We start from the raw sequence: 24,762 nt of genomic DNA, 5'->3' as shown, positions 1-24,762 counted from the left end.
TTAGTTTTGGATCTGTTTTTAGGTGTTTTAATACTACAATTGATTGCTTCTGTTGTCCTCATTTGTAAGTCGCTTTGGATAAAAGCGTCTAATTAATGACTAAATAAATATAGTTGTATTAACACAATGACTTTAATACGTTCCAGATCAGCACACTTCTCAAGATTTATATGTATTTGTTTTAGAAGGAATGTGGTGCAGAACAGAACGGAGGTGCTTAATAATGCAAAAAAATAAAGAAATGAAATAACCGTAACACACCTACTTGTATGACCTATTATGAATGTTTTCCATATTTTAGAATAATCATCAAAATTATGACCAAAAATGTCAAACCAATCAAAACTGCAGTAAAAAAAACTTAAGTTCTAATTTATAATTCTCAACAACAAAAAAAAAAATGTAAGAACGTAAGCATGTCTTTATATCAAAAGTTATTAGGGTCATGAGAAATATTATTTATATAATACAATTATTCATATAATAGGCATTTATTTATAAATATATGATTTATATAATAGGCAAGCTACTTTTGACATATTTGCACATTGATATACATTTCAGGTCGGAGTTGTACTTTCTGGTTATACTTTCTGAAAATATTCCAAACCATTTATCATCAGAAAAAGCTAGACATTTTTGACTTTTTCTAAGAAAACAAACAAAACAAAAAAGTTCCTGGCTGGAAATGCCCGTCTGCAAAGATAAGGAATGGTTAAAGAGAAGGCCGAGAGAACAAAGCATGAAAAACAACAGCAATAATAATCAATAACAGCAAAAAGAGGAACTGTAATGAAGTCATGGCCGAAGTTCAAGAAAAAGTACAAACCTTTGCATTTAGAAACTCAGGGAAGAAAGTTCTGACTTGACTGTGATTATTTCACCTGCCACACCGGTTAGGGTTAGACTTTTCAGCGTGAACCTGAGCAGAAAAGCAGCGTCTTATTTAACACAAAGTAGTTGTTGATGGTTTTATTTGTTTGTCAAATACAGGGATAGTCCATGTACAGAAGAACCAGAAGATTTTTGTCAAGAGCTGTACAATATTTACACAAAGGCTTTACTTTTGAAAGAAGCACAGTATTAGATTGTTCCAAAAGAATACTCAGAATACAGACAAACAAACAAAAACAAATTTCCATTTTAAATAGTACTAATACATAATCCCTCCCTAATGGGAACCAGATGCTTCGCTCTCGCTTTCAATTCCATTTATTTTCTCTGTAGAATGCACTGCAATAATACCGTTTTGCGTAGCTTGAAATGGTTTGTTCTACTCGGTCTTTCTCTTCGTTAACAGATCAAAACGATAATACATTTTCCATGGTGTCTACCCACCTTTGATGAGCAAAAAGGAAGACCGCTCAGAATGTGGCAATAAGATCCATGTATAACATCTGAACAAATATTATTTGAACCGTTTTATATGAAGCATCACTGGTTTGTATTGTACGTGCGAATTGCTGTTAAAAAATGTCTTTATAAATAATAAAACTGCATTACTTTAGCTTGTTTCACGTGTGGAGACTAAAGCGTTGAATGTCATCACATGTCGTTGCACGCATCTTCCCATGACTGCTTTCCCTTCTGCACTCGTTTCAGAAACCCTAACCTGAAATAAAACTGCTATTGTCTTAAAAAATTATTCGTGTAAAATTCAGTAACAGATTTCCTCCTAAAGTCGGCACGAAGCGGACTCCTCCCGTCAGTTATTCCCGCGACGAATCGGTCGATTCGAAAGTATAAAGACTTCACACAGTATATTCCTTCAACCGTAGCTCCATGGTTCCGTGTACCATTTCCTTCGGATTCAGTGAAAATTCGGTCAAATCTGATCTCAGTTTAGTCACATCCATATGCCTGAACGCTCAGGACGGATCCTGCGTTTTTGCAGACGTTTGTAAAGAGTTAATAAAGTCTGGCGGCAACCTGCTGGGCTCGTCGCCCGGTCCTCTCCTGTCGCCGTTTAAAAGAAACATTTCTGTAAAACCGAGGAGGAGGAGGACAGGAGAGCTAGGCAACAATAAATCCAGCTTCTTTATACACCAAGGCCTCCTTGATTCCTCAACGTTTCTCTTTTTTCATGCTCCCCCGTCCTTTCTTGTCTTAAGCTTTGGTGCTGAGGGTCATCAGCTCTAAGAAGGAGCTGAAGAGCGTCTCCAGCCAGCTCTGATTGGCCATGCACTGCTGAACAACTTCCTCTTGTCCAGGATCTTCTGAAGCCTGCTCTATAGTGTTCGTCTAAAAGAAAAGAGAGAACTTCAATGCAGATTTGCATTGCATTTGTTTACTGCAGCTGCTTATGGGAAATATAGTTCGATCCTTACCTCTTTCTTACAGTGTAAGAAGGTATGATATTTATAATGATGCAGCGAATGGTAGAGACTGTAGAGTCGACATGTTTCTGTTGACAACTTGAGGTCCTGGAGGAGACCGGAATGGTGACATTAGTATTAGACTTCTTTTATTGTTTCTACATTGTCCCTGTTAATTATTAGGGCTGTCACTGGAGTCAAAATATTTGTATATTTATTTTATTATATAATGTGCTGCTCATGTTCTGCAAGTAAAACCAAGTATGATACTATTACAAGCAGTGTTGGGGAAAGTTACTTTTAAAAGTAATGCATTACAATAATGCGTTACTCCATAAAAAAGTAACTAGTTACGTTACTTAGTTACTTTTTATGGAAAGTAATGCATTACGTTACTTTTGCGTTACTTTTTAAATCTGGACAGGGCTTGCTTGTTTGTTTTTTAAATAAACAAGTTCTATTTTTGACAAATATAAACGCTTTTCACACCAAAAGTGAAATGAATCAGCCTCAGGCTGAAGGGAAAGTACATTTACGTCCGTACAGTAGAATGCAGAAGACATTTCAACACACTTCAGCAATAAAAAAAGACACAAATGTTTGTCTAGAGTAACTTGTGCTTATTAGTATGGCTGAACTGGATCATCGAAGGTCAAAAGCAAAGACATTGGTTAACAGAATGGGATTAAATACATAAAGGATATTTGTGTTGTTTAAGATTTAATTATTGCAGGTTTGCGTCATATTCTGAGCTGCGTTTATTTTTATTCAATTTGAGGAATACTGAATCTGTGTTTTTTTTTGTGAGTGAGATGAATTAATGCATATTCATATTTATTTTAGAACTACAGTAACATCTGATTTCTCTCAACATGGCGACACCAGAGCTGTCAGTCAATAAATTGAAATAAAAAGTAACTTGCGTTACTTATTTGAAAAAGTAACTCAGATATTCTCTTGTAAACTAAAAAAGTAATGCGTTACTTTACTAGTTAAAGTAATCTGATTACGTAACTCGTGTTACTTGTAATCAGTGTTGGGGGTAGTAACGCATTACAAGTATGCATTAAGTTTATAAAATAATTTCAATCATTCAAACTCAAATATTGCACGTCCATTTATTGACTAATAAAATACGCAACTATTCAAAAGGGTTGCGGAGATATTTTTGAAAGATGTCTCTTATGCTCACAAAAATACAGTAGAAATTGTAAAAATTAGTACAGTAAAAATTACCCAGTAATATTGTGACATATTACAATTTAAAATGTTATTTCTGAATATATTTCAAAATGTAATTTATTTCAAATGATGCGCAGCTGAATTGTCAGCATCATTACTCCAGTCTTCAGTGTCACATGATCCTTCAGAAATCATTCTAATATGCTGATTTACTGCTCCAGAAACGCTTCTTATTAATATCTCTGTTAAAAACAGTTGTGCTGTTCAGTATTTTTGTGGAAACAGTGATACTAAAGCAATAAGCCTCAAGAAGCTGTGGTTTACAGTGAATTTATAACAGCTAAGGGGCGTTGATAGGCACGACGCGAAGCAGAGTTATTCCAAAACGCTTATTCTGTAACGGAGCAAATAAAGTGTAATGATATTAATAAAAACAGTACTCTTCCACAAAACAATGTAGTTCCTCCGAAACAGTTGTGGTTGCAACAAAGTGGTTGCAGAGAAACACACAAAGTGAACAAAGCTGTGTGTTTGTAGAGTAATTTACAACAGCTTCGAACGCAGCTCAACCAATCAGAATCAAGGACCGGAACTAGCCGTTTTATAAATTGTTTTTCTTGAATTGTCACTTTTGATCAATTTAATGCAGCCTTGATGAATAAAAGCATTCTTTAAAAAAACAAGAACAACAAATAAATAAATCAATTGATTAGAAATTAACAGCCCTATTAATTCTATTTAAAAATGAAGGGGGTGGGGCTATGGGAAGCTGCCATAATCAGATCCGATTCAGAGGTCTGCAGCCAAAAAAAATGTAGGTTTTTTTGACCTGTGGTTTGGGAACACTCTTTTTGATGCGGTTCAGGGTTTTGCGGTTGTAGCATTCACCACCCAGTCTGACCCTCACCGTCCCCGAGTCCAGGGTCTCCGCTGTTATCTGAGGGCAAGTGTGAAGAGCTTCCTGTGGAGCAGAAACGGAAGGAACTTCAGCGAAGAATGGTTGCAACAGGGTTCACACAAGGTCTGTAAAATGCTTGAATTTAGAAAACTAAACATTAAACTCTTCATTTAAATGTAAAAGGCATATGTGGATTCAGTTTGCACACAAGAAACAAATGTATTTCTGTCATGACAACCCTCTGAGAGTTTAGCATGGTAATATATAGGGCTGGGTTTTGACACAAATTTCACAATTCGATTCGGATTCACAAGCTTGCGATTGAATTCAATTTCCGATTTGATTCAATTCAGTATCAATTTTTTTGGATATATATCAGGTATAGTAAATGCCAAATTTTCTCAAAGAAAAAAAAAAATATCTCGACTAATGCTGTAAAATATTCAGTTTGGCACTATATCACTGTAATACTGAAGGTTGAAATGAACTGATTTGCATACAAACGCTTAAATTACACTCAATTAAGTTTTTATAATAATAAAAATACAATTACATAATTCTATTTCTACTCCAATTTGTTTTTTGAAATAAACATTTAAATTGTGGCTGTCATAAAAACTTGACAGATTTAATCAAACATAAATTAAACATTGAAGAACAGTAAAAATTATAATGAATATGTTATATGGTGCATATATTTAGCAAAATGCTCCTCTCTAGAATTCATTTTTCTAGCTGCCTAACAAGCGTGTGGTCATTGAATATGTTTTTTCGGAGGTCAATGTGACATTACGTGACATTGCTTACAAGCTGTTATATTGACATCTTTCTGCCGTTGAAACACTGATTGAGCAATTATGAGACAGGATATGGATTTCGTTAAGTTGTACTCTTTTAACATACCTTCGGGTGTTCATTCATGTTTATTTCGAGCTGAACCTGGTAACATATATGACATACATGAAATCACACCATAGCAGATCAATAGAGGTGGAGCTGGGGAAGGTGGAGGATTTTTCAACAAGCACTAGCCAAGTATTTGAATGTTGAGCAGCAAGCATATTGGCTGCTGATGCGAAAAGAAACCAATCAAGCTGTGCCATGTGAATGATGAAATTATATATGTGCCATCTAGAGTTTCATGACAGAATATGAATATGTATGTATATATATATATATATATATATATATATATATATATAATATGTATGAATATGTATATATAATTTGTATATGTTGGAAAAGTGTAAAAAGTCTGACATCGGTGATATTCAGAATTACAGTAACAGTGATTACGATCTAATCGTAGTATGTCACAGATTGCCTCGGATAAATAAGTATCTTATGCTGTAGATGCTTCCGGGTTCACGCTCCACTCAGTCATGCGAGTTTAATGCTTTACTGTGCAGTTTTGTAACCATGTTCAATATCAGTTTGTGTCTGAAATGAGTTAAAACGCATAAATGAATATCTGTGAGTCTCTCTCTCTGCTCTTTTTAATTATCCAGCAACTAAAAATGATCGGTGAATTCTTGTTGTGAATTTACAATGCAAAACACTATACATAATGCAATTAGTGTCTAAAACAAGAGAAATTATTAACAGTCTCCAAAGGAATAAGCACTCATCACACAGTAATTTCTAAACAGTGGGTAAATCAGCATACTGAATAATCAGCAGAAGGCTATTATTCTGAGATTTTAAAGTGTAGGGTGTATTTCATGACATTACAGGTGCTCAAGGCTGCCATCTACTGTCTGCATTTATTTGTTTATTAAGTATTTTATAAAGACTTTTAACTTGATATATATTTTGTCCTTAGTGTGAATTCTTTTTATATATTATTTATATTTATTATTTTCTATAAAGAACAAAGACAACGAGAAATAATGAAACTACGAAAACCATTATATGAAGTCCTTGAAAAAAAAATGGTGCTGGAAAAAGTGCTTGAAAGTCCTTGATTTTCAAAACGTGGTCCCCGTATGAACCCTGTTGCTAAGGGACACGAAAGAGAAACTGAGCAATTGAATAAAAAAAATCAAGCAAGCACAAATAATAACGTGAAGTACCTGGTGCTGAGAGTTCATATTGACTCTTTTCAAAAGCTTCCTCTTCTGCTCACTGAGAATGCTGTCAATCTTGCGCATTGGAGGAAGATATAATTCATCTGAAATAGCCAATAATGCAAAAAGAAGTGAATTTCATCTTCTGGTTTGGTAATGACAGAGCGCTAGTTTGTTTGAGAGGTAATCATATTCACTTACCTTCTGTGTCCTCTAGAGCCTGAATCATGTCTGGGTCAAGTGCCGTACTGACCAGCATCTCCACGTAGCTCCGGTACATCTCACGCATTGCACGTGTGTTCAGGCCTACTTTGACTGAGACTGCTGGACAGACACACATCAAGTTATATTCACATCAACACACGATCATAACTGCACACTGCCTGCTATATTATGTCACATGACTGGGGTTTTTTTTTTTTATGCGTAAAAAGTCATTTTGCATTATAGTTGCACAAAATCAAATCACATTTCAGTCCACAATCAAAAGGGAAAAAAAGAATTTATATTTTACAAATTAACCAGACCAAGACCAATTTTATATTTTTCAGACATTTTTATGACAGTTATGACTTCCACAATTCCTACAAAATTCTGATAATAGTAATGCACATAAAGGTTTTCATTTTTTTTATATATATATATATAGTGCAGTAACACTAAAAAACAATGATATATAAACATTTTAGAAATAAAACATATCAAATAATAAGATTATATGTTGAAGATTAAGATTTTGCAATACAATAATGAGAAATAAAGTCAAAGAAAAAGAAATAATCACGACAAATTTTACATATTATTCAAATATTTTATTTACTAATTTTATTTTTTAGGGGCTTTTTATTTTTTATTTGTGTGTTACAATGTTGCATGTTGTTGTATGTTGAAGTTGAACTGAACTATAGGCTTTTCTTTTCTATGCAAAACAATTTCCTAATTTTTGTCTTTTGATTTCAGGGTAAAATATGATCTATGAATATAGTTTATGGGTGTATTCACACCGGTCTTGTTTGGTTCGACTGAATCGAACTCAAGTTCATTTCCCTCTTTGGTGCGGATCTTTTGGACAGGTGTGAATATGCTATATTATGTCACCTGGCTGGGGGTTTTTTTTTTTTTAAAGCGTAAAAAGTCATTTTGCATTATAGTTGCACAAAATCAAGTCACATTTCAGTCCACAATCAAAAGGGAAAAAAAGAATTTATATTTTACAAATTAACCAGACCAAGACCAATTTTATATTTTTCAGACATTATTTTTATGACAGTTATGACTTCCACAATTCCTACAAAATTCTGATAATAGTAATGCACATAAAGGTTTTCATTTTTTTTATATATATATATATAGTGCAGTAACACTAAAAAACAATGATATATAAACATTTTAGAAATAAAACATATCAAATAATAAGATTATATGTTGAAGATTAAGATTTTGCAATACAATAATGAGAAATAAAGTCAAAGAAAAAGAAATAATCACGACAAATTTTACATATTATTCAAATATTTTATTTACTAATTTTATTTTTTAGGGGCTTTTTATTTTTTATTTGTGTGTTACAATGTTGCATGTTGTTGTATGTTGAAGTTGAACTGAACTATAGGCTTTTCTTTTCTATGCAAAACAATTTCCTAATTTTTGTCTTTTGATTTCAGGGTAAAATATGATCTATGAATATAGTTTATGGGTGTATTCACACCAGTCTTGTTTGGTTCGACTGAATCGAACTCAAGTTCATTTCCCTCTTTGGTGCGGATCTTTTGGACAGGTGTGAATACAGCAATCGCACTCGTGTGTGCACCAAACAACCGTACAGAGACCCAGCTGAAGAGGTGGTCTCGGTCCGCTTCCAAATGAACTCTGGTATGGTTGAATGGATGAACCAATGAATGGATGACCTTAAGCACACGTGTGGTTTTGTTTACAGTTTCTGGTTCACTTGCAAAAAGGGCAGTGCGAAAGCGAACCGCACCAAACAAAAAAAATCAACATTGTATTTGGTCCGGACCAAAGCAAGCGAACTAGCGGACTTTCCTGGTGAGAACTCACCCTAAAGAGAATGATCTATTTTTATACAAAACTTTTACAATGCAAATGTCTTAAAAGGTTAGTTCACCCTAAAATGAAAACTCTGTCATTACTGAAGGTGAACTAACCCTTTAATGATAAATAAAAATGCACATTCAAGATGACTGCAATGTTAATTCGTCACATAAGAAACGTACATTGCACATCTCGGCAAATGGATGCCATACATTTTAAAAGTAAACTCACTTTCATCCTCACTTGCGGAGGAGTCCGAGTCGGAGGATGAGGGTACTTCCTTCAGCCACATCCTGCGTTTCTTAGGCGGAGGTTCAGCCTTCACCTTTGGTGGCTGAGGTTTGGCAGAGCGTTCAGTCTTCTTCTCCTGTCCACCGCTCCTCTTCTCCTCCTTCACCTTCCCTCGTTCTGTCACCGCTGCTCGTTTCTCAGGCTTCTGAGGTGGCAGAGGAGGAGGTGAAGCTTTCTTTTCTTTCGCTTTCTTTTCTTCCTTCTCCTTGGTTTTAAGCACTTTTTCTCTGTCCCGCTGTTCCTTTGGCCGAACATTGTTCTTCTCACGGCTTTCACCTGGCTCCTTAATCTTCTCTTGGTCTTTTTCAGTCCTCTCTAAAGGAGTCTGGTTGTTGGGGGGTGGCGCTAACTTCGGAAGAGTTTGAGACTGTCTCCTACAAAGTAAAAAACAACACCTTTATCAAGCAAGCATGTCAAAAGTACAAAACATGCTAATTACCCTACCGTAGATGAATAAAAATAAGGGCTATATTAGCGTCCACACCAACATATGACAGCGTGCCGTTTATTACATGTATGCTGCAATAGCAGCGTCTGCCACTTTAAACGCTCAAGCTCTTTAAGGTTGGGTGGATTCTAATTGGCTGTCAATGTTTTTATCCTTGAGCAGCTGGAAAAAAATTTCTGAAAATGATTCCAATGATATAGTTCCTCTATATCAGGGATCCTCAAATCTGGCCCACGAGATCCACTTTCCTGCAGAGTTTAGCTCTAACCCTAATCAAACACACCTGAGCATGCTAATCAATGTCTTCAGGATCATTAGAAAATCACAGGTAGCAGAGTTTGATCTGGGTTGGAGCTAAACTCTGCAGCGCATTGGACCTCCAGGGCAAGATTTGAGGAACCCTGCTCTATATCCTTATTTTTATAGTTGTGGTGTGGATTTTCCTGTTCTCTTAAAAGGGATAGTTCACCCAAAAATGAAAATTACCCCATGATTTACTCACCCTCAAGCCATCCTAGGTGTATCAAAGTTATATAAAAAAATGTCCTGGCTCTTCCAAGCTTTATAATGGCAGTGAATGGTGGTCGAGATTTTTAAGCAAAATAAAGTGCATCCATCCAGGTTAATAAAGGCCTTCTGAAGCGAGGTGGTACATTTGTGTAAGAAAAATATCCATTTTTAAAACCTTTTAAAAATAAAAGTTTTAAATATGGATATTTTTCGTACACAAGCGCATTGATTCACTTCAGAAGGCCTTTATTAAACCTCCCGGAGCTGTGTGGAGTACTTTTTATGATGGATGGATGCACTTCAAAAACCTCGTAACATTAAGTGTCTGATCATATATAAAGCCACAATACCAACTCTGACGACGCTGTTTAATTACTAAAAAAAATTTCCTGAAAGTGGTAATGCTTTTGGACACACAATGTTTCCGCTCGACAGTGACGATATGTAAATTTGTTGTTTTATCATCACCAACAACATAAAGCTACCTATGACCTTGTGTTCCTACCTGACTTAAGCTCAAGTTTCACATGAAATGTAAGTACTACTTTTAATATAATATCCAGTTTTAATATGTCATTTGAAGCAATGCGTGTTTGTTAAATTTTGCTATATTTCAGTGCTTAGTGGTGTGCTGTGGGATTTCTTTACTGATCAAAACTGCGCCGTGGCTAAAAAAAAAAGGTTCTAGACCACCATTCACTGCCATTATAAAGCCTGGAAGAGACAGGACATTTTTTATATAACTCCGACTGTATTCGTCTGAAAGAATAAAGTCATATACACCTAGGATGGCTTGAGGATGAGTAAATCAAGGGTTAATTTTCATTTTTGGATGAACTAGAATGGATGAAGTAGTATGATTATTAAAGCATTATTGTTATGGTCTTTGGTATGAACAGCCCTTTACATTGTAACATTTACACAGACAAATTGGATGTGTCTGAAATCTGAAAAATGCTGCCCTCACATGTAGTACAATGAGGCAACACAATAAGTGAATCTAACGTTTGTGCAACATCCCATCTATTAAGATGCCCTCATATGGTGGGCTTTATAAGAGATATCATATATGCCTATGATTTCTCACAATCCTGTGCATGCAGTTCAATGGCTGGTGGAAATAAATAAATATAAATAAATAAATATATATATATATTTATTTATTGCTGGAAAGAAAGTAAATTTGGAATCTGAAAGGAGTAAAGTAACAGTATCAATAAAGCTCATTTGAAGCTGTTCTAGATCATTAGACAATTCGTTGTCATTGCTTCATTGACTTGACAAGACAGCAAGATAAAGGGGTTGAAATACCTCAGGTTGACAGCCCTGTGCCAGGGCTTACGAGAACAGACCCTCACGTAGTCTTTTTTGTTTATGTTTTCCAGAAACTTCCCATACAGCCGCTGGTAGCGCTTTTTGGCATCCCCGAAGTAACCCAGATACTGAGAGGAAGCAGAGAGGAGAAGGGGACAAAAGAGGACACAACATTTAGAAACTTATAGTGACAACTTAAAATACAAAAACAAAACAAAGCACACAGAATCACCAATCACTTAAAGTTGTGCTGATAAATACTGTACTATCCAATGAGTACAGTTCACATTACTACATCATTTACATTTATGCATTTGGCAGATGCTTTTATCCAAAGCAACTTTGCATTCAAGGTATACATTTTATCAGTTCATGCATTCCCTGGGAATCGAACCCATGACCTTGGTGTTGCTAGCTCCAAGCTCTACTGTTTGAAATACAGGAAGGCTAGATTTGAACAATTTCTGAAGAAAATGTGAGTGATGCTTAATGCCACAATGCTAGGGTGTTCTGTGGTTGCCATGATGTTGCTTTGCAGTTACAAAGGTGTTATAAATGGTAGTTTGATAATGTGCTGCGTAGGTGAATGGGATTAGCCTGTTTTATTTTCCATCAGACAAAAATAGAAAGTCTGATAATTCTGAAAATTAATAGTAACTTTACAAGTAGAAATTTTGTAAAATCACAATAATAACAGTGATGCTTGCCATGGCAAACAGCACTATTAAGTAAGAAGTGAACCTATAGAACAGAAGAAATAGCTGAAACATTGTGTGCTGCTTTTTTACAAATGATGTGATTGGTCATGACTCACATTACTAGTGGCACAAAACTGTCTTTGTCCATCCTTAATCTCGGGGGAAAACTTCTGTAGCAGAGCTTTCTGTACACGCCAAATGGGAGGGGGCTCTCGTCCTGTCTGCAGGGCCAACTAGGGAGACACTCAAAATTAAACCTACATACCACATCACATTATTTATCTGCACATATGTATTATACACATGCTGACTAAGATCTAAAAAGAAAGAGAATGGACTGCTGTACCTTCAGACTCCTGATGTCCTCAATTCGCACCACAAACTCATCTCTCTCTCTGAAAATACCCTCGCCTCCACTCTCACTCTCATCCTCATCAGTCTCACCAACAATGGCAGCGCCGCTCTGTTTCTGTGCCAAGTGCAATGGTAGAATTTGAGGCGCAGGGGGCTCTTCAGGAGAGGCGGGCTCTGCAATGGACTCCTGTACCAGAGGTGGACTGGGCGAATGTGGGCTAGAGAAGAGAGCAGGCTCTACAGGAGGAGGAGGTAGAGGAGAGAGGACAGGCACAGAGGAAGCCACAGGACTGAGTGGAGGCGATTTCTGAGAGGGGGAAGGATTGTCCTCCAGTGGAGGGACAGGAGAGGGAAGGGGGAGGGGTGAAAGCGGTGATGGCGAGGAGGTGGAGGAGGGAGCATGGGATGATGGGGAAACTGGGAGAGAAGGGGGAGCTTGGGCTTCAATAGCTTCTTTGAGTGAGTCTGCAAGAGAGAACGGTACTCTTAAATTTTCAACCACCCACAGTATTAACAAAATAACAGCAAGTGTTAAATTGTGTCTTAATAATGCCCTATTTTAACAAGGCACAGGTGTTTGTGAAGCTGCTTAAGTCATCCTACTTTCCAAAAATGACCCTCACCTCCAACTTTGGGGACATTCAGCAGCTCCATATCTGAGACTTTCTCTTTCTCTTCTTTGTCTTGCTCCACTTCCTCTTCTAGATCCTTCTCTTTTTCTTCCATTTCTTCTTCCTGCAATCTTGCAGGCTCAACGGAGTGGGTGTGGGCATGTGAGGGCGAGTGTATATGCAGTGGTGGTTGAGGGCTGAGGGCTGGTGGCTGCTGTGTTGGTGTCAGTGGTTCAGGAGGAGGTGGTGGAAGTGAAGGAGGCTGCATTGTAGAGGTGAGTTGAGGAGTGTCATACAGGGCAGAGATAGCAGAGGAGATGCTCTTTTGCAGGTCCTGGTTCTTTCCGACGGAGTCCTCCTCATCGGACGAGAAAGAGGGCAATGTCTCAAGGTTCCTTTTCAGCTCTTCATCCAAACGCTTGCATGGGCTAGGACAGCCACCCAAAGACAGTCCTCCATCACTTTCACCATCTCCATATCCAGATAAAGCAGCTGGGGGAGGTGGAGGTTGAGGAGATAATGGGCGAATGCCTCCAATTTTCCCAGGAGAGGCATCTTCATTTCCAGCGCTGTCAGCTGACCCCGTTGACAATCCTGATGGCCTTTTTCCAGACTTTAGAAAATCCAAAAATGAGGCAACAAAGCCAGTCTTCTCTGACTCTTTCTCTTCCAACTAAATATGAAGTGACAGAATTTTTCATTAGATCAAAATGTAAAAACATGCTCACAAACACAGCTCTGGGATCTACACTGCATTCTCATACCTCTTGGGATTTGGACTTCTTGTCTTGAGGTCTGTTCATGTCAGGAACTCCGGGAGTCCCAGGGCTCAATCCCAAAGAGGGTGCTGAACCAAGGGAACCATCTGAGAGAGCCGGATCAGTGCCTGACAAGGAGTCTGTCCGCAACAAGGCATCAGAAGATGGCATGGTTCCAATAGGAAGTTTAATCTAATAAAGGGAAACAAGACATTATAGAAAATAACCTGGAACATGATCAAAGCAGATGTCCCATCATTCAAAAACTACTAGAGATGCACCGATAATAAAATTCTGGCAGACACTGATAAGCTGATTAGAGGTCGACTGATAGTGGATTTTACCGATACCGATAGCTAGGTTGGACCCCACTGGCCGATACCGATTAATCAACCGATAGTTTTTAAAAAGGATACTGTATGGAAACAAACAAAAAAATAAAACAGTACTGAAGCATTCTTTGTAAATGAACAAAAATATTAATATTAAATATAAATTATATATTGATCATTAAAATTAATTCATGGTTAATTAACTTGTTAATTAATGGACGCAACTAGGAAAAAACTATCGGCATGGATTTTTGCCGATAGCAGATAGTTTCGGCAATCAACTACCGGTGCCGATTAATCCGCAAAACCGAAACATCGGTCGACCTCTAAAGCTGATAATTATTTTAATGTTATGGCTCATAGAGAGCATGTAATATTAAATATCCAATACTGAACAAAACTGTTTCAAAAAACTCTAGTATCGCCCAATAACTGATATGGTCCCAATATATTGTCCATCTTCAACTACAAATGTTTGAACTCACATCAACCTCTCTAAAATTTTATATTTGTATATTATAATTTTTTACATTTGAACCGCTTACCTTGATGGGTTTTATTGGCTCCTCATGCTGTGGCTGCTGCTGTGATTGGTGATGCATTTGCTGCTGCATGTGTTGTTGATACATCTGATTCGGGTCTTTATTGGCCATCTCCATGTCCATCATAGATTCATCCCGTCTGCCTCTGCCTCTGCCTCTTCCTCGGCCTCTGCTTCTTTCAGGAACATATCCTGTTCCATACTCTCCCATCATACCCCTAGAGTGGTGAGGTTCTGGCAATGGGCGTAAACGTGGGCGTCCACGTGGCCTTGGAGGTCCTTCTCGTTTAGGCTTTGTGGGCTTCCTGCCTCTTTTCTTCTGTCCATCTTGTGGCATCAACTGCGGAGGGGGACCAAGAGATGGGTATCCAAAATCTAGATCACCCATTAAAGGGCTTAAAGTTCCCCCTCCCACACCACTTGATTTGCGACAACTGGACACAAGGTCTGGTATGAGATCAGGAAGTCGGCTTCGGCTGTTGAGGCGAATGTCAGCTGGGACATCAGCCTTATCCTCGTCATCTTCAAATTCATACTCCTGTGCATAGCTCTTCTTGGGCAAGGAGTTTGGATCAGGTCTTTCCTTCAGTAGATGGAAGGAACTTGACTTAAGGAGCTTCTTTGGGCGAGAGGAACAGAAGATAGGAGAGGTAAGACCCCCTGATCCAGACCCAGATCCCCCAGTACCTCCCATTTTGGCAACAGATCCTTCCCCCACTGTTCCAGTTGTCCCCATTCCAAGGTTGGCTGGTTGAGATTGGATCAGTCCAAGCTGCTCTGTATTGACTGTAGATGGGAGCTCTTGAGTCTTCAAGGAGTCAAGATCCAAATGCATGGTTCCACTGTCAGGTTCTGAGAGATCATGGCAATATTGCCCATATCCTTGGTCACTGTGATGACCAAGCATATCATAACTTGGACCTGTATTGTCTCCTCCTCCAGGCATTGGTTTAATTCCTTCCTGCACTGCTTGGCCAGTTGCAACCCCATCTTGACCCTGCCCAGTTCCTCCTGAGCAAGTGGATTTGTACTCTGTGCAGAACATATCCTCCATTCCAGGAAAGAATGAACGGTCCTCATCTGGGAGAAGAGAATCAGGGAAGCAGATGGATGTTAACGGAACAAACCTCTGGCTCTGTTGGCTTTGATTTGATTTCACTGCTGGATTCCTGGAGTCAAAGTGGGGCTCTCCTTGATGCTGGTCAAGCTGAGGTTGAGGAATCTGGGAGGTGTGAGAGGGGTGAGACTGCTCTTGTTGCTGAGAAGCTGCTGAGGAGGCCTGTGGAGGAAGATGATGATGGCTCTGTTGATTAGGATGGGAGGGGTGAGGGTGTTGATGGTGGGAGTTAGAATGTTGAGGACCTTGTGACGATTGTTGCTGTTGGTGGTGATGGTGGGATAGGTGGTGTCCATGAGAAGTAGTTGATAAACTCATGTCTGGCTCAGGAAGATATGAGTGTAACTCTGAAGCATGATGCTGCGTTGGGTGGTGAGATGAAAGTCTTTGTTGCTCCTGTGATTGGCGCCTTTCTACACTTCCTGCTGTTGCAGCTCCAGAATTTCCCCTGCTTCCTTCACCTCCTGTCCTCTCGTCCACCATTGCTCCCTCTTGGCTAGATGTCCGAGAGAGGGAATGCTCCAGCATGTCTAGTGAAGACACTGTGTTAGACTTAGGGCGGCTCTGGTCTTGCTGCTGGGTACCATGACCATAGTGACCAGCTGCTTCCAAAGCCTGGGACTGAAGCTGGAGTTGGAGCTGGGATGTCTGGGGTTGGGAATGGGTCTCTGCTGACACAACTCCCCCAGTGGCTTCCATAAGGGACTGCTGGCTTACAGAATGCTGCTGTTGCTGAGGGTCTGTTTTGCTGCGGGTGTGGGACAACACAGACTGCAACAAATGAGGGGGTTGGCGAGACTGGTCAGTGGGAGAGTCCATAAGTGGCTGTGACTGGGAGTGACGTTGTTGAGGATGTGACTGATGATGCTGAGTTTGCTGTTGATGTGCCTGTTGATGCTGATGTTGCTGCACATCAGGTGTCTTACGCATGTAAGCCATATCTCCTGAATCTTGAGTTTTTTTCTGAGGATCCATGTGCGGGTGAGAGTGTAGGTGTGGGTGCGTGGGTGTATGTGGAGTGTGTTGATGGTGGGTGGTGGATTGTTGAGGAATTGAGTGTTGGGAATACGGGTCATCCCGCACATAGTGCACCACAGATCCCAGAGAATCATGATGATGGTGAGGATGGGAATGTGTTTGATCTGAACTCCCTTGTCCTCCATCACTTACAGTTCTGTTGCTTTTCTGCTGTGGTTGTTGTTGATGTTGTTGTTGGTGCTGTTGCTGTTTCTTTAGGGACATCTCCAACTGACTGTCCAGTCCAGCTCCACTCCCTGTGTCAGAGACAGCAGCATTAGAGGTGGCACTATGTGTTCGAATAACACTTTGAAGGTGGTACCTCTCTTCTGAGCTTTTGCTCATCTCATAAGCAAGCCCCTTATTTCCATCCTGAGCCTGAAGGACTGGAGGCTGCTGGGTGGGCTGTATGGAATGATGGCTTTGAGGAGGATGGTGATGGGATGCTTGAGGAGCAGGACTCTGGGCTTGAAGAAGGTGCTGGATGAGGAAATCATCATCAACATCATCGTCCTGTTGTGACCTAGACTCTGTTACACCAAGTATGCTGTTATCAGACTTTGTTTTGGGAGGAGCAGAGGGGTGATAGGGTTGTGATCGAGGTCCTCTTGTGTCTGGGTACCCTTGTGGAGAAGGCAGAAATGAAGGTGAGAGAACAGAAGATAGATATTTGTTGGATCCTGTTCCAACAGGTGACTGAGCAGGTCGTGAAGGTGCAGGAGAATGCAGACCAGGACGGATGATTCCAGAATTGCCAGATGGAGATGGACTTGAATCAGGGATGTGGTAAGATCCACCACCTCCTCCACTACCACTGGCTCCAGTTCCTGTACTGCCTCCACTACTACTACCACCAGTTGTTCCACCACTTGCTCCTGACCTAAGAAGGGCAGGAGAGTGTCCTGATGCACCATAACCCATTGAGGGACTTCCAGCACCCCCTAAAGATGGTGGCAGAGACCCATAACCTGAATCAGTCCCATATACTGCTTCTGCTGAAAACGACTGACTTCCCAAATTCCCATACCCTTTAGCCACTCCAGAGGTCCTAGCTGAAGGAAGATCATGAGTCTGTGGAGAACTGAATCCCCCATATGACTGGGAAAGGTGTGATGGGGGAGGCTGACTTGGAGAGAAAGACTGGGGTTGTGGATGAGGAGGGGTCTGGCCCGTTAGACCACTCGATGACTTGACTGGAGCAACTGGTGATCCATAACCCGAGAGGCATGACTTGGGAAGGGTTTGCTGGGTGGAATTAGAGGTGCTCTGAGGGGCCTGGGAATGTGACTGGGGTGGAGGAGGTACAGTCTGGGTTGGTGGCTGTTGTCGAGAGGATGCAGAGGCAGAAGTGGAGGTTGGAATGGAATTAGACTGACGAGCACTAGCAGATGCAGAGGAGGAGGAAGAGGATGAAGACGAGGATGAAGCTGAAGAGGCAGAGGGTGGTGTGTGGGGGGTTCTGGAAGAGGATGCAGATCCAGAAGAGGAGTAACCACTACTAGAGCTGCTCTTTGTCCCCTTTCCAGTCCCACCAGAGGATGAGGATGACGAGGACCCATAGGAAGGTTGGATTATTGGTCTATACTGTTCAGTCCTGGGGGAGGGTTTATGGTCTGAGGAAGGACTGTGTTCACCTAGGGGACTGCAAGAGAGGCCAACATGGCGCGTATGAGTGGCTTGCTGATATCCTGACATCCCACAGCTAAGGTAGTGCTGAAGAGGGTGAGGGTTGGATGAGGGGGCTTGTGCTGGAGAGGGACGTTGGTAGTGTTTAATTACACTGTCTTGTCTTGGTACTGTCCGCTCTTGGGATGTTGGCTGAGGTGGAGCAGGGGTAGAGGAAAACACAGAGGCACTGTACAACTGGGAGGACTGGTCTTGAAGCTGGGAGGACAACAAGTTGAACTGATGAGACGGCATATGGCGGGCAGAAACTGAGGCTGCAGAAGAGGCTTGTGCAGATGTGACCCCACCCCCAGTTGGATCATGACTTCCACGGTAGGCCACAGCTGCACCCTGTGATGACAACAGGCGGTCAAAGCCAAGGCTTGATTGTGAAGGTGTCTTGATGTGGAGTAAAGGATCATGGGGTGACAGGAGGCCATTGGAGGTGGGGCTGAAAGTGGGCGTGTCCTGTAAGGACAATGAGGGGGACACACCAGGAAAGGACCGCCCTGAGAATGGCGCTGGGTGCTGATAGGCAGACAAAGCAGAAGAGGATGGGAAGGATCCAGATCCAGGAAGGGCACCAGAGATGAAAAGCTCTGCAGGGGCAGGTGTGTGCATGGCTAGAATTTGGAGAGAGAGAAAAAAAAACACAGAAATGACAAAAGCTAAGGCTAAGAAAATATACTAAAATAATAATTTAAAAAACGTAGTAAGTACAAAGACAATACTGGCTTTCCACATCTGTGCACACTGAGTTATTACAAGAGCCAATTAACATTTTTTAATATGTGGCTTACAAGTTGTTGCTATGGCAACAGTGTTGGCAGTGCTGGCTGAATGCACTTACAGTTTACCAGCATTTCCTCTTTATATTCTATACATCTGATGCAAACAGTGACTGTGCATTCTTGATCTGATGCTTATCAAATATGTTATTTAATTTATTTGTACGTTATTCAAATATACCTATGCAAAATTCATACAACTCAGTAAGCCAAGCTTACCAGTCTGCCATGATGGAGTGCGAAACTGAGATAGGAGGGATGAGGCAGATGGAGGTGGCTGTGGACCCCGGGACTCTAGTGCAGATATAAGGTTCATAACTGATGGATCTGGGCCTGACGGACTTGCGTGGTGCAGCCCAGCATCAAAAAGTCCAGACAGGCCTAAGAAAAACATACATGGAAAAACAAGCACGTAATGAGCACATTTTGGCAAATACTGCTTTAATTCTATACAAAACACAGATCAAACATAAAAAGTATTGGTGCTTCAGTAACAAGTCAATTCTGCACTCAAAATAAATGTAAAAATCCCAGTCTCTCTACGATATCTTTAACAGAGTACAACAACAATTTTGTACCCATTGCTGATAGGTGGCTGCTTCCAAATGCTCACGTCTTCTGCGCATACTCCAATTCACATGCACTTCTTGGTTAAAATGCTTGTCTTGGCAAAGTATTGAAGTAAACAGTCGATTAGGTCTTAAGTGAATGTAAATAGGCCTGCTTCTCAGTCAAAACTCTTACAGCATTTATTCATATACTAATATATTATATTTTGCAATCATACAGTGCAGACTATCACGTAGTTTTTTTTATTGCATGTGATAATTATTTTTTACATTTCTGAACATTTAATTGAATATACTTGATCCTGTTGTTGGATACCTGAAAACTGCAAGCATTGTTTACTTAATTTTTATTAATCTTTATTCTATTGCTTGTAATTTGTTTATTATTGTCTGCATGCTTGTTTTCAATAAATAGTTAATTACATTCATATTTCAAATTATTTTGCTGTGATATTTGGCTGATATTGGTATTGACGACTGAAATTTTGGTATGGTGTGTGACAAGCCTAGTCTTGACTTATACATCATTGCTGCAAATCTATCATGGTAGTCGGAAGGTAGGACGAGATCATGTGATAAGCTCTATGATATAAGCTACTTTTGGGCACATTGTGCATACATCGCATACCACAAGTGCTGTGGTACTATACACATCAACTTGATACAAAGAAACCAAACCATTTGTTTGAACGTGAAGTCAAAGTAGTGTCACTCACCCAGGCTCCTTCCAGCTGCACCCCAAGCCCCACCCTGGCCAGATCCACCAGGATGGTGATTGGTAGCATAACCCTGCAGGGGATGGGGAGTGGCGTAGGCTTGGCGATGAAGAAGTTCAGACTCTGGATGTGATGATCTAGAGCTGCCGTACACCAAGCTGACGAGACCAGAGATCACCAGTGACTTTAGCATTGATTATCAATGATGCTTGCAGCAAGTGTAAAAACTTAGTCATTAAACAGTTTGCAGTTTTCCTATGGTAATCTCTGTACAGCAATGCGAAACCAAGTTTGTTAATGAGCAATATTTAAGTAGCAATTTTGTAAAGGGTATTATACTGGTATATATAACTTGTAGGCTAATGCAATTCTATTACATTTCATAATCCAAAAATTCATATATATTTTTTTAAGTTGTTTTTTAATGCATAGATTTGTAATATTTGACCCTTTTTTTTAATCACTGGTGCATCCTAATATTTAGATATCTGGAGCTGTATTACAGAAACATCCTAACTTATCCATATCTTATATATCAACCATGGCGATTTCACTTAGGATGTCATTCAGAACACTTCTCAGATATTAAGATCATAAACTTCCTCATACAAATAAAAAAAAATACATAATTAACTATAACAAACCTGAACAGTATTTCTGAGATATTGAATTTATACTTTAAAAAAATGAATGTAGTAACACAAATCTTAATTTGAACTCAGAAACTGCTCAGTAATATACTGCAATAACGTTTTGTTGGAAACATATTCTATATTATAAATGATTAACAATGTTTTATTAACATTAGTATTATTATATTTAGATATTGTGGGTTGTCTTACAGTAGTTTATCCTTATCTCATCATGGGGATTTCACTTAGGATCTCATTTAAAGCATTGAACTTCTCAGATATTAAGATAGGAAGACTATGTAATAAGGCACCTGGACAGCATTTTTTAGATATTAAATTATACTTACAAATAAAAGAAAATTAATGCAATAATGCAAATGTTAATCTGAACTACATCCCATCAGACACGAGCCACTGTCACACTGTACAATAATGCTTTTGTTCGAAATATAGGCCTATTTCCATATTATTAATCGTTATTAACGTGTTTCATTAGCAATATTGGATTTTTTTATTATCTTTCCTGTCACTGTTATGTGTGTGTGTTCTGATGATGCAGGAAAAAGGACATAGAATTATTAAAATACGAAATCGCGCAACATCACTTATGCCTTTTTTTAATTAAAAAGCAAAGCATGTTTTTATTAACGCAATGAATTGTTGACTGGTATGCATGTCCTGATCTGTGACAGTGAGCATAGCATCGGAGGCTAACTAACTCGTTAGCAAAGCAGCGCAGGTCGCTCCCATCTTCAAGCGCGAAGAGCTAGCTTAGGCAAGTCTAACACGATGGGCGTTTTTTACGTTCACTGGCCTGAAATAAAATCTTACATCGGTTTAATAATTTTCTCTGTTTTAGTTTAAATCAATAGCAGGCCCGCATGCGACAGCAGCATGATGAGGTTAGCTAGCGTCCGCTGAACGGGAGGTTTGATCACCAGAGGCCGCGTAGCATTGTTTCCCCGATTTATACAACAACGAGGAATATCATTTCAGCAATACGCATCTCCGATGCAACTGTTCCGTTAAATGCTCATGTGGTGTATTTTTTTAATCAATGGTGTCGTTTAAACTGTTAAGGCTGCGGTTCGCGTCCTTTTAAACGATCTCTCGCTCTTTTCTCAGTAGACTTGACCCGGAGCCCCTCATTCATTCATTGGGGATGCTAAACGAATCTAAGAGGGGATCTGTAATAAAATCGTGCGAGGAGACTTCACCCCGCCCCCCACCTTTCTGCAACTGTTCCGTTAAATGCTCATGTGGTGTATTTTTTTAATCAATGGTGTCGTTTAAACTGTTAAGGCTGCGGTTCGCGTCCTTTTAAACGATCTCTCGCTCTTTTCTCAGTAGACTTGACCCTGAGCCCCTCATTCATTCGAGGATGCTAAACGAATCTAAGAGGGGATCTGTAATAAAATCGTGCGAGGAGACTTCACCCCGCCCCCCACCTTTCTTCTTCTTCCCTCTCCTCCCCAAACCGCACATTAGTCCATCAATCACACTTGAATTCCCAAAGCTGCAAACCCTCGCTTATTTGAATAACAATAGCTACACTAATACCTTCTGACATCCCACGCAAATGCATCGTCAGATGGGGTTTCACAAGTCTGCTCGGTCTCAAACAGCGGACTCGCGTCCTTTTAAACGATCTCTCGCTCTTTTCTCAGTAGACTTGACCCTGAGCCCCTCATTCATTCGAGGATGCTAAACGAATCTAAGAGGGGATCTGTAATAAAATCGTGCGAGGAGACTTCACCCCGCCCCCCACCTTTCTTCTTCTTCTTCTTCCCTCTCCTCCCCAAACCGCACATTAGTCCATCAATCACACTTGAATTCCCAAAGCTGCAAACCCTCGCTTATTTGAATAACAATAGCTACACTAATACCTTCTGACATCCCACGCAAATGCATCGTCAGATGGGGTTTCACAAGTCTGCTCGGTCTCAAACAGCGGACATCACTCTGTGTTCTCAGCATGGCTGCACGCTTACCTCGCTTTGGCTGATCTCTCGTAGCTCCATCCGGCTCCTGCGCCCAGATCACCGAAGCCAGCTCCCGGGTAATTTCTGTCCATCGCGTCGCACTAACGCGCGGCTGGAGGGTGCGAGCGAACGGTTTCGGTGCGGAACTGTTTTTTGCGCTACAAGATCGCGGTCCCGTTGTCAGTTTTTAATCATTCTTCCTGGTGAGAGACGACCAAGTCCATAAGAGTGAAAAAGAGCATATTGAAAAGGGAGAGGGAAATGGAGGGGAGGAGATGAGTGCGTGATAGAGGGGGTGTTCACCGACCACCTCCAAAGAAATAACTCACCTCCTTTTCAGTCTTTTCTCATTTAAAACCAGACCGAGTAATGCCATGCTCTTCAGCGAAGAATTCGGTTTGACCGATAAATTACCGACGGACGCATATGACCGTCCCTTGTTTCTCCTCCCCTTACTTTAACGTTACTTGTATGAAATATGCATTAAGGGGCATCGGCCGTTAAACAACTGCTACATTCCGCATGCAACGATTTTGCGAGCGAATATCAAACGCGACATTTAAATTCCACCCACAGTGTTGTTGTGAGCTAGCAGCGCGCTAGCCCTGTCGACGCATCTAAATAAGATGGTGTTGCTGCTGTATTTGTCGGTAAACCGTGTCCCTTTCCTTCACTCGCTTCGGCTTGCGTTCGACTCAACGATTTCAAACACCGACGCCGCGTGCGGACCCCGCACGGTTCGCTTGAACGTCGAGCTCGAGGCCTCTCTTTTTCATAACATTAGTCATTTTCCCTCGAAGACGCCATATTTGAAGGCGGCTGTTTCTCTCTCGTCTCCCTCCCCTCCGTCTCGTCTGGTCCGCCTCCCCTCGGCCTCCACGGCAGCCACTAACAGAAGCTGCTCCCTCGTTTTCAACCAAAATGGTCAGAGCGGTGTTGCCAGCTAGTTTTCAGGGGAAGTTGCTGAAGGAAGGTTGATTTGTTGCTAAATGATGTTGTGATGACATTGCGTGATGACGTCATTACGCAATCACGATGCACAATTGTGTCAAATCTCAGCAAAGACATATTTTATATATGTTCATTTAGATTTGTTCGTAGCGATATAAATGCATAATATAGTATTAAAATATAAATAACTATTTTTAAATTCATTGAATTATCGAAAACGTACACATTTTTGAACGATTACAGTTTATTTTAAACTTTAAAGCAGTTTATTAGGAGTTAGTTAGGATGCTGCACTGTAAGAAAAGTATAAAAAAATAATGCACAATCTACTGTGTTAATGTGAAGGATTTTTCCACTGGTTTTTGTACCTGCATTTTTAATCACGCATTGTATTTTGTGTTTTCGGGTTACAACGGATGTCCTGGAAAATGTCCTTTTCCATTTTTCTGCATATTTTTCTTACAGTGTACTAACTCATCAACAATCACAGGTACAAGCTACTAACAAAGTGTCTCATAAATGAAAAATAACAGTATTCAATTATTATTATTACTATTAAATTAAACAATTGCGAATAGCAGCTAACTTAATTCCTGTAACGTGTGTACTGCTAGGCATCTTTGGTTTCCTCTTTTTGTGTCATTTAAATGGTAAACTGTGCCTTTTTATCGTTCGAGTCACTTATCAAAAGTTGCTAAAAGCTGCCAAATAAATTTTTTAAAAATAGCAAAATTTGTTGCTAGGTGCTTTTGGAAGAAACAGTTGCTGGGGTAGTCTGAAAAGTTGCTAAATTTAGCAACAAAATTGCTAAGTTGGCAACACTGGGTCAGAGCCCAGAGAAGGGGGAGGCATTGGCAGATGCACGTTCATCACGGAGATGTCTATTTGACGTCTGCAAGACCTATTTTTTAGAGTGTTTGCGTTTCATCTGCTTTGTGTCTATAGGACGTTTCCT

The 24,762-nt window shown here is 40.1% G+C and overlaps 1 protein-coding gene across 5 annotated transcripts; it reads right to left on the bottom strand.

Annotated features, from left to right (window-relative positions):
- Positions 1-553: 553 nt before the first annotated feature.
- LOC107557376 (proline-rich protein 12-like) lies at positions 554-23,811 on the bottom strand. Of its 5 annotated transcripts, none has more exons than XM_016240779.1 (16): positions 22,866-23,811; positions 20,243-20,400; positions 19,177-19,338; positions 16,676-18,792; positions 14,375-16,336; positions 13,504-13,689; positions 12,752-13,412; positions 12,121-12,593; positions 11,891-12,007; positions 11,074-11,204; positions 8,745-9,178; positions 6,663-6,785; positions 6,468-6,565; positions 4,327-4,458; positions 2,328-2,423; positions 554-2,241 (listed from the first exon to the last, which is right to left on the bottom strand). In XM_016240779.1, exons 1-16 carry the CDS (start codon positions 22,946-22,948, stop codon positions 2,107-2,109), a joined length of 7,068 nt encoding a protein of 2,355 aa, XP_016096265.1. In that variant the 5' UTR covers positions 22,949-23,811; the 3' UTR covers positions 554-2,106. The 5 variants fall into 5 exon arrangements, 4 of the variants coding, with proteins under 4 accessions (XP_016096265.1, XP_016096263.1, XP_016096262.1 ...); XM_016240777.1 differs by having other exon boundaries at positions 14,375-18,792; positions 22,866-23,056; positions 23,186-23,811; XR_001605385.1 differs by having other exon boundaries at positions 555-696; positions 830-2,241; positions 14,375-18,792.
- Between the last annotated feature and the right edge of the window lie 951 nt (positions 23,812-24,762).

The sequence above is a fragment of the Sinocyclocheilus grahami genome, unplaced genomic scaffold, assembly GCF_001515645.1.
Source record: "Sinocyclocheilus grahami isolate Dianchi unplaced genomic scaffold, SAMN03320097.WGS_v1.1 scaffold599.1, whole genome shotgun sequence".
Lineage (NCBI taxonomy): Eukaryota > Metazoa > Chordata > Actinopteri > Cypriniformes > Cyprinidae > Sinocyclocheilus > Sinocyclocheilus grahami.
Note: the sequence above shows the minus strand (reverse complement) of the source record. Positions and strands in the feature narration are given on the sequence as shown.

Bases quoted from the DNA above. Each gene is read 5' to 3' on its own strand.
- LOC107557376 (XM_016240776.1), bottom strand. From the start codon at position 22,948: ATGGACAGAAATTACCCGGGAGCTGGCTTCGGTGATCTGGGCGCAGGA. The intron at 20,401-22,865 runs GTAAGCGTGCAG...TGGTCTCGTCAG, and splicing joins GAGAGATCAGCCAAAGCGAG to CTTGGTGTACGGCAGCTCTA. The intron at 9,179-11,073 runs GTATTTCAACCC...TTTACTTTGTAG, and splicing joins CACAGGGCTGTCAACCTGAG to GAGACAGTCTCAAACTCTTC.